This window comes from Triturus cristatus, chromosome 1_1, assembly GCF_964204655.1.
Source record: "Triturus cristatus chromosome 1_1, aTriCri1.1, whole genome shotgun sequence".
Taxonomy (NCBI): domain Eukaryota; kingdom Metazoa; phylum Chordata; class Amphibia; order Caudata; family Salamandridae; genus Triturus; species Triturus cristatus.
Genome location: NC_140579.1, coordinates 76,826,539 through 76,844,515, shown reverse-complemented (window position 1 = coordinate 76,844,515; position 17,977 = coordinate 76,826,539). Strand labels below are relative to the sequence as shown.

Sequence of the window (17,977 nt, the reverse complement as noted above, 5' to 3'; positions counted from 1 at the left end):
AATGGGGTCTGGATGCGGTGTCTGGGACGTTAATGTCACTTACTCCATTTAATTACCTCTGCCTACTGACATTTGGGGTGATTAAATAGGAAATGCAAAATTAATGGAGGAAGCAAACGGAATATGTTGCAGAGAAGTAAAAAAACAAAGTGCGGTTTTAGGGGAAAAGTGTAGCATCAGGAAAGGATCTACTTAAAATGGAAAAGAGCAATTGGTTGGGCAAACGTTAGCATAATTTGGGTGTGCGGCAGTGAGAAAGGCAGAGAATAATAAAAAACAAAAAAAAGGAAGATACAAGAATGAAAGCAGAATATTCATTTAAGGGCCTAATCCACGGGGGAGAAGGGGGTTGTGCTCCTGAAAATTAAATCATTTACTCCATTTCCATCAGAATTTTTAAGAAAAACTGAATAAATGAAACAAATCTGTTATAAATCACCAGTGATAAAACTGATGGAACTGCCTGGGAATGCAGGCATTTGAGGTAGTCCAGCTAGATGCCGTTTTAGACTTCAGTTCGCAGGATACATGCAACAGAAACAATGATGGTTGGGCTTGCCAGCCTTTGATCAGAGATAGCATGTCCTTTAGGATTATTTCCAGAATTAAAAACTTTAACCAAGATTCTCTAACCTAAACAGATGGTTTTTTTTGTATGTTTGACTGATGCAGGGGAGAGAATATAAAGAAACTCCTTTATTCTTTATTTGGCATTTTACACCTTACTGTGGCTGCTGCCTATGCAGGAATTTATATTTTCTTACACCTTCTGCATTTCTGCCTTGGGTCTTTAGTTCATTAATATGGGTAGATAAAGCCATGTTGATAATTGTCTTATTTGACTCTATTTTCATTTTAGACTTGTTTCTGCAAACTTCCCTCATGGTCACTTTTCCCATGTATTCATTGATGAATCCGGGCATGCCGTGGAGCCTGAATGTGTCATTGCAATAGCAGGTATGGGTATTATGTTTTGAAAACATTCGTTTTGCTCTTGGTATCTTTGTCTCACATCATTTGCTTATGTGCAACATTTCTACATCTTTAACTCCTAGCATTGTCAATTGTGAAGTTTCCTCTCATTTTGGATGAGATATGAGAGTCAGTGGTCTTAGAGCGCCACTGCGAGGAAGTAGCAGAAAATACTCTTCCTTGGTGTGCATATTTTATTCTGCCCAAACCCTGAATGAGCCTTCTGGAAGGTCTTTAAACTTTGAGAGGGTTTTGTCAACTCCGTGCACCTAAAACAATATTCGCTTTGAAGAGGTTCCCCCTATGGATGACCTTTTAACAGGGGACTGACTATGTCAATGCAATAACGTTTTGCCGCGTCACATGAAGCACCTCAAGACTTTGGTAATGCTTCTCAGTTTGGCAGTATTGATAATGATCCAAGAGGAGCAGCCAGCATAAATCTTTAGTTTAACCGTTTCATTTTTTTGTAGGAATAATGGATGCAATGGACACCCTGACCAACAAAGATGGAGGACAGCTGGTTCTAGCAGGTGACCCGAAGCAGCTAGGGCCAATCTTGAGGTCCCCTGTCGCCATCAAACATGGTTTAGGTGAGTCCAAAGGTGCTTGACGTATACATTTGGGTTTACAAGAAACCTTTGAACTGTAAAATTTTGGGGATTAAAATTTGGTAAAACTTAAAATGAAGATGAAGGGCCCATACAAATACAGCTTAATAGAGTGTATACTTAAAATTGTCTCTTTACTCCTGGATTCCTATAGCTGAGATGGACAGACTATTAAGTTGTGAGATAGTGTTGACATAGTGAAAGAATAATCGCAAAATGAGTGCATTTGAAATTACTGCCACCCTTGCTTAGGCCATTGATATTGTTCATTTGGCATCTTGGTGGCACTTGGTTTCGCATTCGAATTCCAATGCTACAAAACAATCTGATGTGTGGGTAAAAACAATGCATTTATTTAATGGGATTATAAATCCAGTTGCTCAGAGCAATTATGTAGGGGTATGGAAGTGAAAGACCAATTTTGGTGTAAAAGTGTGACCTATGTGGAGGTGAAAAAAGGTCATTCTCACTTGAGGGTGGTGAGACCTGTAAGTTCAGCATGAAACAAAAGAACATTGGTGAGGCTTCCTGTTCACTGAGTTGAAACTATGAAGTACAAAATGTACTTGTACAAATCTTCACTCACCCTTCAAGCATTGTCACGAGTAGGGATAGAACCACATGGAGAATGACCTGTGGTGAAGCGTCAGCCTTGTGAGGATGACTAACACATGCCGCCAGCTGAGGATCAGGACCCTGTTCAATCACTGGTGCTCAGCTGAGCCTTTTACCCTTCAATGCAGTGAAAAGGAGGGCTCGCCTATATTCTTTTGTTTCATGCAGCGCTATGTGACGTCTATTTGCTTACCTACTAGGAACCTTCACTTAGCTTCTCCTTTTCTGATCCTTCATTGAACCTGTAAGAGGAAGGATCACTGAGGCAAGTCCCTGCAAGTTAAAGGATGTAATTGATGAAACGCCCTCCATCATAATTTGTTGACTATGAGCACAGTAACTTGTATTTCAGGAAATTCCTGAAAACTGAAATATTTAGAGTAGATATTTCTTGAAAGCCTTTACAAAAGTGTGCCCTTTGTTAAGTGGGATATTTGCTTGTGATTAATGTGGAGTTTATGTTGCTGTCTGTAAATAGAAGCCAGAATTGGAAGAAGGTAGGCCATTATGCGGAAGGTTGTACAGGAGGGTTTCTTGATTATCTCCACACAGTGGCCTCTGGTCTTGAATTGATAAGGCAGTGGTGCTTTAAGCATTCTGTTTTGACAACTTTGTGGGTATAAAATATTTTCTGAGGCTTTATCTTCTTGAACCTTTTGCTTGAAGTTGGGTTTTTTGTTTGAACTAAGTAGTGAAGTCCAGGCTTTATGGGTGTACAGTACTCTGCAGGGGATTACAAATTTTCTCCACCCACACTGTGTGAGATCATCATTCTGATTGTTCTTTTCAATTCCTCATCTACTGGATGTACGTCTTGTTTTGCATTAGATCGTCTAGAACCCTGGACACCCCCATTGGCTCACAAGTCTTGCCACCACCTGGGCCTGATTAACATAAATATATATATATATATATATATATATAGGTGAATGTATGACGATACTACGCGATCATGTTGATCGCTGTATCTTACAACGCGGATTTTACAACGCAAGTCGTTTCAACGACTTGCGCTGGAGGGCACTGGATTTAGGGATAGTACGATTTACTATTCCAACACCAGTCTACGTACAGTAGGGAAGTTATTGGATAGTAAATCGTACTATTCCTTAGCTTACAGCGCCCTCCAGTGCAAGTCATTGAAACGACTTGCGTTGTAAAGCCCGCGTTGTAAACCTACCGCGGTGAAATGCCCGCGTAGTAAAGGTAGTCTCCCATATATATGGTGTGTATATATGTACTACTAAGTGTTTAACTCAAACAAAACCTTAAATCTGTGCTACTAGATGCATTAAAATGGACTCTGCCACCACTTTTCACCCATAACTCAGACTTAATTGACTATGTTCTGTACAGAAGATCTAAAGCAACTTTAAGATGGTGCCATACTGCGAAAGACAGGAATGTAAGAGGAAGAGATTTACTACATATTTTGAAAGGGTTCCCAAGGTACTGCAACCATAAGGAAGTGTTGCAGCGTATTTATGAAAAGGCTAGCCATTTGTTCTAGTAAACTAATTAAGGTAAAGTCTTCTTCCTATTTGACTTTAATAGTAAGGTGAACTTCTTCTTTCCTCTCTTTCAGACATGTCCTTACTGGAAAGACTCATGACCCAGAACTCCCTTTATCAAAAGACTGACAGAGGTTTTAATTCAGTGTTTGTAACTAAGTTACTGAAAAACTACAGGTTGGTCTTTAGAAGATTGTATGCATTTAGTTTGTAAAACAAGGCATGGTGGTACACTAGCCACTTTACGTTATTTGCAATTATGTGTAGTATAGGCTCTTTCAAAAGAAGCCATGCAAGTTTATTGAAACCTGATGGTGGGGCTTTTCAGGTTGTATTTCTTTGAAGAAATTGGTATTTATGCTGCAAGAGATTGAGCTTCAGGGAACAGTATGATTAACAATGGTTACATATGGCAAGCTAGCAAAATATTAAGTTGTACTAGATCAGACTTCTCCAATGAGTAGCTTGAGAGCTACTGATAACTCTCCAGCTACATAAAAGTTGCTCTCCTGTAAGCAGCCCACCCTATTAAATTAGAAGATGTTGTTTGGTTGAATTAATATATGTATACCAAAATTGAAATGTGTATATTTGAGAAGAAGATGTGTGTATTCTCATTATTGCCATGATATACGTAAATATAGTTGAGTGATGAGCCATGCGGCGTAGGTCAGACTTACTCCTATTACCCTGGTGTATTCAAGCTGTGGCTTTTATGTATTGCCTCTGTAGAGACTTTCCAAATCGGCAAAGCCTGGTTTACTTTACTGCCTGTAACCCTGCACACTCTTGCTATCACTGCTGGTAATATTGCGTAGGGTAGTCACTAACGTAATCTTGTTTGATGTAGTCACTATTACACCAGTACTATTTGTTAGCTTGGGATACATTTAAATGAACATAAATAGCTCTGGTTACTGAAAAGGTTGGAGACCCCTGTCCTATATCATTAGTCATATGTGTTAAATCACAAGGTGTTTTCAACCGTCTGCAAAGGTTGGAAGCAGCAACATACTGGGCTGTGTTTTACTGTCTCTATTCTCTTAAAAGATCACCCTCTAGTCTATACCATCCATCTGGCCATTTTTCAGCTAGTGTGAGAGATCCATCTCTGTCCTGCACCACTTTAAAGTTTGTGTTTCTCTGAATATCTTTTGTGAGAGGGAGGTCTCTACTTGTGTTTGTTTGAGGAGGCGATCCATGTTTCATTTGTGGCAGGCGGCTTCAATCCAGGAAGGGGTTCTGTATCATTTAAGTACATGCCTGAAAACTGCATAACATTTAAGTCTCCCTTTCCTATTCTTTGGTAATTATGTTTTAGATTGTGTGTTTAGATATAGTGAGTGTGCATCCAGGAGGTAGTTTCAAAGTGTCAGTTGGGTCTAATGATGAGAAGCGTAGGGAATCCAAGTACAATGGAACGATTAAGATTAATTTGCAGAAGAACAGTGTGTCCCCATGGTTCTAAACTTCAGACAAATAGGTTCCAGGCCATGTTGTGATTCAAGGGTGCTAAAGCAAGATCCCTTGATTATAAAGCTATTGTGATGAATGTAATTACTTAAGATGGTAGATGCAGCAATAGGTTTTAGAAGATTTACTTTGTGGCTGCTGGTAGCACAGGAGTGCTCTGTAGAAGTGCCCAAACTCGGTTATGGGGGCTAGCAAACAGTTTTGAAGTCAATAGGTTATTTGCTCCTCAGGCAGCCTAATGTTTTCCTGGCTCAGATTCGCTCTCTTAAAGCCATAGATGAAGCCAGTTACAAAGATGTGGACCAACTTAAACTCGTTAAATGCTACAGCTGAGTGCCTGGTATCGAAACGTTTACAGAAATTAAGCTTTAACTTGACAATTGAAACTACAAGCCTTCTCATTTTAACATGATTAGGATGGGGTGGAACTTGAGCAATAAGATAAAGACCCAGAGATGACATTCAAATTGTGACGCAAAGTAAGCAGGAAATATAACTTGCAGGTGGGGGGGTGGGGTTGGTGTCTAGGACCACATTAATGGAGGTCAGTATTAAGGTGGTTTTGTCCACTTGCCCCCCCCCCCCCCCGAAAAATAATTTTGGATTTAACATTTTGATTCATCCAACCCTAAATGTGTTAGTCCTTGGACCCTTTTGATGACCACCATCCTTCTCACGTCTAAGACCTGTTGTCAACGTACATATGTAAGCCAATCACTTAGCAACTGGAACCTGTGCTGGAGGGGTGAATATAGGCATTCAACATAAATTTCGATTGGGCAGAGCCCTGTGGCACCCAGAAGGAAATCTTGAAGATTGAGGACATGAAAGAATACAAATTTACTGGGTGGATGCAGTCAGGGAGTATGTGAGGCAAACCCCCGAAGGAGCTCTCCCCTCAAACCCTACCCAGCACTTTAAGTAGCCAAGTAGCTTTGAGTGGACATCCAATTGCCATTGGCAAGATGGAGGCCGTTCATGTTAAGCTGGGCCACTTAATATTCTGAACACCCATCCGGCAACTGGTACCTATCCGACCTGCTGGGGTCCCCCCTGGTGCTTGCCTTTTCCCCCCCGGGTACCTTATGGGGTCAAATCCAGGGCTCTACCCCCCACCCCTCCGTCTGTCAGTGCTGGGCCAACTGTTGTTCCCTTGCCGGCGGGCTGAGCTTGCCACCCGAGTAGCATCCACCGTGGCTGGAGCTGGGGATGTGGTTGACTTCAGCCCGGTAGGGGCGGAGTCCTGTGAACACCACCGAGCGCCAACTAAGCTGTCTCAACCCCCTGAGGAGAAGAGAGCACCAGCTGGGGCAGTGGGGTACCCTGATGTGCTAGGGCCCCAGAGACCTGCAAAACACCACCTTCATGGCCTGGGAGGCTGGCGCTGATGAAGTAAAGAGAGCAATACAATACTACTGGCCAGACTCCATGTGGACAGTGCACCTTCAGCTGCATGTCCCATTGGACACACATTTGCCCAATTGGTACCAGAACCTACGCATAACGCCGGTCACACCCTTGACCTTCTTTTTACCATTTTGTCTGAAATCACAGTAAAATCCCCAGTTCAATTATTATGGACTGATCACTATCTTTTAAAATTTTCGATTCCAATCACTTTGATAAAAAACCATGATTCTACATTACGTAGCTCTTGGCGTAAAATCACCTTGCCTCTTTCTTTAGAGCATTTCCGCCCTGACCAAATTAGCTCTGACATGGGTGTAAACCAAGTATAACATATCCTAGACGAGGCAATCTTAGCCACACTAGATAAAATTGCTCCTCTTACAAAGGTGAAGACCAAGATCAGAATGGCCCTCTGGTTCACAGATCAACTAAAAACTACAAAGTTCGTGTGTCGTACGGCGGAGCGAAAATGGCGCAAGAGCAAAAATTCGGCCGACCGCAATATATATAAAAAAAATACATCATGGCTATATAAATGAAATAAAAGTGGCAAATAAATCTTTTCTTATTGATAGGATTAATAAGGCTGAAAATTCCTCCAAGGAACTCTACCAAATCCTGAAGGAATTTACAACTCCCAGAAATCATCCATCAATACCTGACTCTCAACTCTGGGCTGACTCACTTTCCAATTTTTTAGAAGAAAATTTTTTAGCCATCCGTCTATCTTTTTCATCACAAAGCAATAATTTTCATCCAGATGACGAGCCTTGTACCTCCTTTGACCCTCCTTATATACTGAACGAATTTGCCAAATGTGACACTAAAGTCTCAAGTGCCATGCGAAAGATAAAATCCGTCTCTCCCACCGATTCTGTACCTTCTAAATTCTTTTCCATTATTGCTCCTGCTTTAATGGATAATATAACTGATCTATTCAACAAGTCAATTTCGGATGCAGTTTTCCCTTCGACCTGGAAGGTAGCCCGAGTGAGACCAATTTTGAAGAAACCTACGGCCGATTCCAAACTTCTTCCAAATTACCGTCCAATTTCTCTGCTCCCCTACCTAGGGAAAATGCTGGAATCCCTTATCAACCAACAGCTTGTTGACCATCTTGAGAGCTACAGTCTTCTGGACCCTTCACAGTCCGGTTTCAGGGCAGCACACAGTACTGAGACAGCTCTGGTCGAGGTTACTGATGACATCAGACGGGCATTAGATAAACATCAGTCAGTTATCCTTGTCCTCCTCGACCTGTCGTCTGCATGTGACACCATCTCCCACAGTATTTTAGAACAACGGCTTTGGGAGATTGGTGTCAGAGGTAACGCCGTGAAATGGTTCAAAAGTTATCAGGCCGTAAAACTATTGTTCAGATGGGCAAAAGCATTTCCTGCGCTAGATCTGTTATGATGGGAGTGCCTCAAGGCTCTATTTTGAGTCCTACACTCTTTAATCTGTACATGACTCCACTGGCCCCGGTGATAAGAAAATATGGATTTGATGTCATATCGTATGCTGACGACACACAAATCCTGATCACTCTGGGTCCAGATCTTATTGAAACTAAGTCACGTTTTAAAAATTGCATGTCCCACATTGATAGGTGGATGAGAAGTAACCATCTCCAATTGAACGGCACTAAGTCAGAGATTATGCTCTTTGGAAAAGCGCCCGAACATTGGTCACCCGATTGGTGGCCATCCGATCTGGGCACCTGCCCAACTCCCAAAGAGGTGGTCCGCAATCTTGGCTTTTACATGGACAGTCAACTGTCCATGAAAAGCCAAATAAATCACATTATCAGCATGTGTTTTGGAATAATGTGTACTATGCGTAAAGTTTTCAAATGGATTCCCACCTCCCTTGGCATAAAGGACCCCACATCTGCTGAGGAGTGCTATGGTTGGTGCTGTGGTGTGCCCCTTTGCACCACGGGAATGCAGAGTGCTACCTTCTCGGCCTGAATGGCCGAGGAAGGAGGGACAGAGGGTGATGCCACACAGCCGGCCCGCCACTTCCAACCACGCCCTGCGTAGACACTGCACCTTCAGCTGCATGCCTCATTGGACAGACCAGCTTGGAGCTGCTGAGGGTAGCACAGATAGTTCTCACTCCCACCTTCCTTTTCAGCATGCCTCCTCCCACCCATCTGTGTGAAGCAACCCATGGACCGGTGGGATGCAAGGGGCCAGTTGGCCACTGTGATGGACCTAGGACAGTCTCCCCTTCCTTAAACTTTGAAGCACCTCTAGCCCTGAGATTGTGGCTTAAGGATATGACCCCCACATGGATGCCTTTTGATTCTGGCAGTGCAACCAGAGGAGCTGCTGCTGATTCCCTCCTCCCCAATTCTCCCCTTAGTCCTCCTTGGGTTGCACAGCCCTGTCCCCATGGTTAAGGGCAAGCATGCAGACAATGGCCAGTTGGCAAAAAATGACAAGTTCACCACGCCCGGTGGGCCGACTTGTGGACCCTGGGAGGCAATGGAGCTTGGGCCCAACCAAGTCTCCCCAGAAATGATCCTTCAAGCAATCGAGACAATCCGGGCCGCACTGGAGGATTGAATTGGGGGAGTAATGGTGGTCGTATCCTTGCTGTGACAAGATCTGCGCATCCTTTCAGACCGCACCAACGAAGCCAAGGACTGTATTTCGAGCGCATCACAGCACTGAGACCGCTCTCCTTGCGGTAGTGGAACAAATCAGAAAGCTGCTTGACAGAGACCAAACGGTAGCGCTGATCCTGTTAGACCTCAGCGCTGCCTTTGATACCGTCTCCCACTCCATCCTTCTCCAACGGCTTTCGGAAGCTGGGGTCGGCCAGATCGCTCTCGATTGGTTTCGGTCTTTTCTTACAGACCGATCCTTTCAGGTGTCCACACCGCCTTTTGTCTCCGCCTCCCGTTCTATTTTGCAAGGTGTTCCTCAGGGGTCGGCTCTCAGCCCAACCTTGTTTAATCTATACGTCCAACCCCTGGCCGAGGTAGCCCAGAGATACGGTCTCACCATGGTGTCTTACGCCGATGACACTCAGCTGGCGGTGGCACTTAATGGTGAGTCCGCAATGGACGCCGCTGCCTTTCAGTTCGCTTTACGAGGAATTATGGGATGGATGTCGGACAACAAGTTGCAGCTGAATGCCTCAAAAACCGAGGTTTTAATCTTCGGAAAAAACACCGACCTCTGGGGCAACCAGTGGTGGCCCCCGGAGCTTGGCCCTGCTCCGGTGCCTGCTGACGAGGTCAGGAATCTTGGGGTGTGGTTCGACAACAAGTTGTCCTACATTCCCTACACTAAAAGACTGGCCGGGATCTGTTTTGGCACTCTACAGTGTCTCAGACCAATCTTCAAATTTTTTGACCCTACCACCAGGCAAATCATAGTTCAGGCTATGGTCCTAAGTAGATTGGACTATGCTAGTTCGCTTCTACTGGGACTTAATAAAGCGGAGCTTCTCCGCCTTCAGCGCATCCAAAACGCGGCGGCCAGGATGCTGGTTGGCCTGCCACGTTTTTGTTCTGCCCGCCAAACCATCCAAAATCTGCACTGGCTCCCGGTGGAACAGAGGATTAAATTTAAGGCACTTTGTCTTACTTTTAAAATTCTAAAGCTGTCCACTCCTCCTATCCTTGCCCAGACGATATCCCCTTATCTCCCGAACAGAGCGCTTCGCTCTGCGGGATCAAATCTGGCAATTGTTCCCCGCTTCAAAAGAGCTAGAATGGGTGGACGCTCTTTTTCGGTGCTAGCCGCCTCACTTTGGAACACCCTCCCCCTTTCGCTCCGTTCCATTACTAACCTTTTTCCTTTCAGGAAATGTCTGAAAACCTTCCTGTTTGCCACTATTTAGGTCCTTTAGCTCATCTATGACCAGTATTCTCTCACCGTTATGTTTTACCATCTTCTCAGCGCCAGGACGCCACTTTGCTGCGGCATCTGTGCGCTATACAAAAATTAATAACATAACATAACAACATAACATTTCTTCAGCAGAGGACCAGCTCTGCTCTATCAAGGCCGACCACACTAAACTCAAATCAACAACAAAGCGGCTGCAACTGTGTGCAGAGGATGCCTAAGCCAGATCACGCCCAAACAACCTCTGACTGGTGGGGTTGACCAAGGGTCAGAAGGGCCCACATCCGGAGAAATTCCTGACTGACTTGTTTAGATCCTGGATGGCCCCTAAAGCCTTCTCTCCCTGCTTTATACTGCAACATGCCTATTGGGTCTTAGTATCCACGACCCCCACCTGGCACCCCTCCACGCCTTCTCAACTACGCAGACCGAGATTCTATACTTTGTGAGGTTTTGGGATAGAGGTTTTTTAGAGTGCCTTCAAAATCCTACTCTTTCTGGGCTATAAGGCCACGATTCAGCATCAACGTAGGTCCTTAATAGAAGTCAATCAAAAGATGAGAGCCATGCAACTACAATATTCACTACTGTACTTTGAAGAACTGAAAGTCATGCACCTGAGGATATCACACTTTTTTTTTAGACACCTGAACGTGCATGTGAGTGGGTGGCGGAGCAGCATGACTTCCGAGGACAGCATGGAAGAACCCCCTTGGTTATTGTAGTGGCTCACCAGAGGAGCACCAGGAGGCCTTCGGGCTGCTCCCAACCTGCGAGTAAAAGCCGCTGAATCATTATTCTTGTTGTTTACACTTATAAAGTGTACCTTTTAAAGGCATTCTGGTGCTTAGACAACCTTCCCAAAAACATTTTCCAGTCTATCTTGAAGGTACATCCTTTAGTTCTATCTTCTAGTGCACAACTGGGTAATTGGGAAAGAGTCAGGTTTACAGATCCTTCTTAACTTGAATCAGGCTCTTAAAGGGAATGGCAGCTTGTTTCACAGCTGGGCAGCCCTCACTGAGAATGCTTGGCCTCCATATCTCTTTTTCCGATATTGCAGAATACATAATAGATTGGCTTAGGAGGAGTGTAGGTTCCTTGCTGGAATGTAGTGTTTGAATTTTCTTTGTAGCAGCCTAGGTCCTGTTTCTTATATTGCCTTCTGCACAAACATTTAAATGTGATCCTCTCTTTCACTTGAAGCCAGTAGAATTCCTTACTGGTGCCAGAAGAAGAGGCATGTCTAGGTTTTTCTAAGGCAAGTTTTTCTGCTGCTGCATGTATTCCATATAACCCGTGTATTAGGGAGCCTGGAGCTCCAAGTAGCAGCGTCTTACAATAATCATCTCTGCTTAGAACTGTGCTTTGCACCACTAGCTTCTTGCTGGCTGTGGCAGTAGGGACTGGAGTTTCCCAAGGTTTCGGTGTAGTCCAAAACATGTAGCTGCTGTCATATTGACATGTCTACATAGAGAGCTTGTCATCAATATATACTCCCAAATTACACACTGACTTTGATGTTTCCAAGTTGCCTTTGCTTGTCAAAGGCCAGAAATTGTTTGGGAGTAAATGAGGGTTATTAGAGGGTGAACAACATAGACCTGCAGTTTTCTCACCATTGAATTTTAGCGAGTTGCTGTTCTCCACTCTTCCACCTCTCTTAGACAGTTATGGCATGCTTCTAGTAAAGTGTGCCTATCACTATCTAACGAAAGTATCAGCTGCACATCATAAGCATAGATCACAAAGCTAATGCCCTGTGATTGGATAATTGTCAACAGTGGGCATTTAAAAGATTGGTAGAGAAGGGTAGAGCCCTGAGGTACCCCGTGTTCTACTTTTAAAAATTCTGACTAGAAAGGGGGATTTAAGATCGCTTGTGTTGTATTTAAGAGATAGAATTCAATCCACTTTAATTGTGTACCATCCTCGCCTATATCTTCTAATCTAGATAGAAGTATTTGATGAATGACCGTGTCAAACGAGGCGGACAAGTCAATCAAGATCAGGACCGCTGGTTGAACTCTGTCAACCATCATCTGGACCTTATCCAGGGGCGGCTTCTCCATGTGGGTGGAGGAGCGTCGCCCCACTGCTTTCTCGCAGTGCGAGAAGCAGTAACATAAAATGGTATAAATACCATTTTATGTTACTGCTTCTCGCACTGCGAGAAATCAGAAGGGTTGGTTGGGGGTGGGCAATCCTGCAACAGGCCAGGGGAGGAGTCGCTAGCCCAATTTCAGGGATTTGTGGCTTCTCCATAGGCGCCTGGCTAGGCGCGTCCCCACCAATCAAAACGCTGCCATTGCAGCGTCGTGATTGGCTTAGGGGAGGGGAGGGAGGCTGCCTGGTTCCTGCGAGGAGCAGAGAAGCAGAGATGATGTGGGACCGGATCGGGCCGGCTAAGTTAAGTTTTTTTTTTTTTAGTTTTTTTTTATAATTAAAATTAAACCTCCATACCTCCCCCCCCCCCCACGTGATCCCCCTCTGCCCCTCTGACCCCCTCACACCTCCTCCGCGAGACATGCCGGCCACGACTGAGCTCATCCATAGCAAGTCCTAGTGTTGTCTACATGCTATGTGCAGGTCTAAAACTAGTCTGTTTTCTAAGAGGTTATGATCTAGATAGTTTGATGGTTTCATACTGAGATATCTTTCCAGGACTTTTACCATGTAGGTGAGTTGTGTCATGGTGCAGCGGGGAACCAGGATTCAAGACGGCACGCACATGCGCAGCAGAAGGATTCAGACGGCACGCGCATGCGCAGCAGAACTGAGCGAGTCAGCGTTCTAGCTGTCCGCTCGTCCGCACAACCCGGAAGTGCCTCACTCGCCTGGGAAGCGCTGCCGGTTGAGACCGCATTTAACCGCGGTATTCAACCAAAGCAGTGCTTCCAGTACAGAACCGGAGAGCGAGCCTTCCGCTTGCCGCCTGACCGCCGCTCCAGCCTTGACATCCAGAGACTAGGTTTTTGCCGACCCGCCTTGCGTCACCCTTGCTTGGCTGCCTTCCTGACTCCTGCCTTCCCAGCGCAGGAGCGCCTCAGCCCATATTCCCTTGGCCCTTGTCTTGACTCCTGCCGTCCCTTGCCTCTGCCTTTCCGGTGCAGGAGCACCTCTGCCCCCATAAACTCGTACAGCACCACGCCGCAAGTGCTCACTGCTGTACTAGGGGAACGCCACACCGGGGCGCCCAGAAGTCCCGTGACACGCACAGGGTAGCGTGTTCACGGCATCGTGTGCCCTCCATAGACCTCAAGAACGTCACTGCGACACACACAGGGAAGTGCGTTCGCAGTAGTACCCTGATTTCACCGCGCCGGAGCGCTTTACGCTGAGACATACTGCGACACGCACAGGGAAGCGTGAATCGCAGCACCTTTAATTTCACCGCGCCGGAGCGCTTTATGTTGTGACATTTTGTGACATTTCATTTCGTTCCTTGGAAGCACCTCGTCCTTGCACGTCCGCAACATACTCCTTGCTGGCAGAAGAAAAGCCTGGATCCACTTGCCTTTCAGGTGACTATGTTTTGAAACCTGGTGCTAGATGAATGCATAGCATGAGCAAGTAGGTTAGAAGCTGAACCCGTTTATTAATCCATGGGTCCTTTTCTCTTCTAGTTGGCGATCCTCCAACACACCCTCAGACAACTTAGCTCCTGCCATTTCCCCTGTCCTTGTCTCCTTCCCCTGGTTCCATCCTCAACTCGGTCAGTGTATCCACCTGCCGAGGTGTGGAGGGGAGCGGTGGAGGTTGTTCGTGTCGTCTCTGCGAGATAACCTCACGAGTATACCAGGTAAGCCTTGTGGGGCCTTGACAAGTTGCAATATTGACCAATAGTTACTAAGCACTGATGGGTATGCTGTAAGTTTTTCAATAGAGGGGTTATTAGTGCTTTCTTCCATGTGTGTGACCAGTCATGGCTTGCAATAGGGCTGACCAAACAGTCGGGGTACTCAGAGTGGTGCAAGCCACTCCTTCCCGAACCCACCAACCGCCCACCCCCAACCAGGTATACCCCTACCTTCTGTTTTGCGCAGCATGAAAATTCAATTTTATGTTTCTGCTTCTGGCACTGCAAGAAAACAGTGGGGCGGCGCTTCTCCGCCCAAATGGAGGAGCCGCCCTTGTGTGTAACTCTGCTTGTAGTTAAGGACTGATTACCTATTCCCATTTCTACTAAAAATATGCAATCTGACCATTTCTTCCAGATTCTGGGTGGCACTGGATTTAGTAGTGATCACGAAGAGATGGTCATAGCTAAAGTTCTAAAATCATTCTGATTCCATCCTGGTTCCATATTTTCTAATTTAGTGACACCTTGGTTTATCTCGTCTGTGGTGGTTCTGTCTATTGGAATCTGGCTCTCCTGGATGGGTCTGCATTTATCAGTGTATAAATAGGGATCCTCTGTAAACACACCCAATAGATGATTACTCTATACATGGGCCAAAAGACTGACTTAAAATTGAAATGTTTTTATTACTTAATCATTATATTTTTTTAAATTCTGGCATGCAGAATATATTAATGTGTGAATCACAACAAAAGATATGACAAACAATTATCCACACATTCCCACAATCATACTACAGTACATCATCAAAGTGCAATAATTGTAATAGTCCAAAATTGATTTATGCTCCATTTAACATCATGATTATCATGATTAACAATGATTCTCAGGGCGTGTCCAAGATGGCGATGTGAGCAGTCGAGTTTTGAGCTCGCTCCATCACGACCACCAACCATCCTGAGTTTGGCTGCCAAGGACCAGCCAAAGTCCTCCGAACCTGCTACGGGGCGCACCGTGGGCATCCCGCGACTTTGTCAAAAGCTATTTACAGCAATTTGGACCACGGGGAAGCTGTGCACTGAGTCGGAGACTTTAGCTCACGCTTGCTGCCCTTCCCCTACCAGACCCTCGCTAAAGGCGCACCTGCCCGCGGAGGCCTGATTCACCCCCGGCGGCCTCCCCCTCGACTGAGTACAACACCCGCGAGCCCCGCAGCTGAGGCAGGGGCTCATCAGGTCGGAGTGCAGCCAAATCGAGCCCCCCCTGTGTGACAGTCAACGCCGGGGGAGCACCGCTGCATCACGTTGGAGATGGGCCCGGCCACGGATGAAGGTAGGCCACCCGTGCTCCATTCCCCTTGAGCTTGCCTCAAGGCTTGCATCACCAAGGTCGGGCTGGGGCCCCATATTCCTCCGTGCGCCCCACCCCCTCCATATCCAAGGACCCATCAGGCTGCAACAGGGAGACCCGGGACTTATTCACTGGGGTATTGTGACCCGACGGAATGCTGCTTAGCCCAGCGCCCTGCATATCACCCGTCGCCGAAGGAGCGCTACTGCACCATACTGGAACCGGGCCCGGCAAGAGAGACAGGTAGGCCGCCTGTGCTCTACATCCCGTGGGCATATCCCGAGCCTAAACTTTCCCCTCCCACCGCATGCACGTATTCATCAGTCAGCACTACAGGGGCCTGAGACTCAGACCTCCTCACTAATATCGTGTACCCTGCAGGCGCAGCGAGGTTCACAAGACCTGCCATACCTGGGTGCTCTCTAGCCCTGCTTCATTTGGTTCCCCAAGATCCACGGTTAGGCCGCGCACCTACCTACTGCTTTGCCACTGGCGCCCCCTTGCTCATCGGAAAGTGGGGCCTGATAACTTTTTCCTCTTGCCCGGCCTCGCACCTGAGCAGGGGTGAAGATCGACTACCCCTTCTTGCTTGGGGGTGCCTCCAGTAGTGGGGCATGAGCATTGGCTCCAACACACCTCTACCCCTCCTCTCCCTGGAATCTACGGAGCACTACCACCATCAGGATGGGCAAGACAAAACTGGAGAAGCAGCAGCCACTGACCACTGATCCACAGGGCCCAATGTTTGTTGCCGTGGGGTCTGACCAGTCATCAATGACCCAAACCATGCCACAGGCTGATCTCTCGCACTGCCTCGATGAACTCATTGCGGCGGTGATGGACATAAAATCCACCGTGGTCCCAATCAAGACACTGCAAGAGGAGGTGAACTACCTCAGCGATCATGTAGAAGGTAGATCGTGCCGGAACAACGTGCGGCTGGTGGGCATGCCGGAACGCGTTGAGGGACAGAGCATGGAGCTATATGTGGAAACTTGGTGTTCGAGGCATATGAGCTGCAGAATTCACACTCTGTGCATAGATCGCCATCGGATGCTTTCACCTTGTTGTTGTCCTGGAAGAAGTCTTTTGTAGTCACGAGATAGGTGACTCCTCCCTTAGACGATAGTGCGCATGGGCATCGACTCCATCCTCAGATTGTTTTTTTCCACCATCGGGTTCAGATGTAACTTAAGCGCTCTGGTTCGGTGCCGTGTTATCCAAACCTTTTCGATGCGCAAAGCATATCAAACTCGACAGGTAATGTTTTCAATCAATTGCTTTTCGACGCGCTACTCAAATACTCGATTCCGGTCATCGACGTGGGCCCCTGGGCCTGTCGGTGCCATTCGGGCCTACGGCTAATGGAAAGGACTCCATTCAAAAAATGCCCCCAGTGTGGCGCTAAATTTCAACACAGCGACCAACACAAGGTCTGCAACCTCTGTCTCTCGCCCGAGGAGAAAAACTGCCAAGCCTGCGCCTCCTTCCGCTCCAAGAAGGCCATCCGTGATCGCCGGGCCCGACGACATGTTATGGCGCAACAAGCTGCACCGCTGCCAGAAGACATCATCGATGAAGGCCCCGATGTTCCTGAGGCACAGGATTCTGAGGATCTGGACATCGTTTCTGGGGCAGACTACTCTGACTCTGATGACCTCATCACTCCGGGTCAACGAGTGAGTACAAGTGCCCCTGCCTGAGAAAAAGAAGGCACCGGTCAAAACTTCGCCCAGTCAAAGCTTCAGAAGCCCCGCCCTCAGGCTCGGCTCCGAAGACAAAAGAAAAGCCTTCCGGCAGCTCAGGACCGAGCAAGCCGCATATCAGTGTCTCCCAGACACCAACAGCACCGAAGCCGGGTGCTCATCCTACTCCTGCAAATCCCAAAAAGACATCTGCACCGAACACCCCTGCACCGAAGCAGCAAAAGGCCTCGGATCCGAAACATCAGGAACCGACTAAGATTCCCGACTCGTAGCCGTAGGATCCAAAAACCCCTGCAAAGGCTCCAGAGCAGAAAGCGGTTACCGAAGAGGAAGAACTTTTTCGGCCGGATCCCATTGATCCAAAACAGAAAACTCTCAAAGTGGACCGCAAGATGGGACATATTGTCAATGTTCCACCCAGGAAGAGGAAATTAAACACCGCACACATCCCTCAAGTGCCTGTAAAGAAGAGACTGTGCCACTTCACCTTTAAGACCCTCTTCCTACTAAGCCTTTCTCTCCTCCAAAGTCACCCATACTTCCTCCATACTCACCACCACCACAGGATGATGATGATGATGATTTAGGGGGTGGGGGAAGGACTAATGACCCTTTCACTGACCCTGATGACGACACAGACATGCCACAGGATCCATATGATGAC

The 17,977-nt window shown here is 46.6% G+C and overlaps 1 protein-coding gene across 6 annotated transcripts in view; it reads left to right on the top strand.

Annotated features, from left to right (window-relative positions):
- The window catches only part of LOC146869487 (RNA helicase MOV-10-like), a 567,813-nt gene that overhangs the window by 380,729 nt on the left and 169,107 nt on the right, over nt 1-17,977 (top strand). For all 6 annotated transcript variants that reach the window (XM_085654043.1, XM_085654053.1, XM_085654071.1 and 3 more), the window contains 3 exons: nt 860-957; nt 1,446-1,565; nt 3,784-3,886. In XM_085654043.1, coding sequence (XP_085510169.1) covers nt 860-957; nt 1,446-1,565; nt 3,784-3,886 — 321 coding nt within the window. The remainder of the gene's footprint in view (nt 1-859; nt 958-1,445; nt 1,566-3,783; nt 3,887-17,977) is intronic.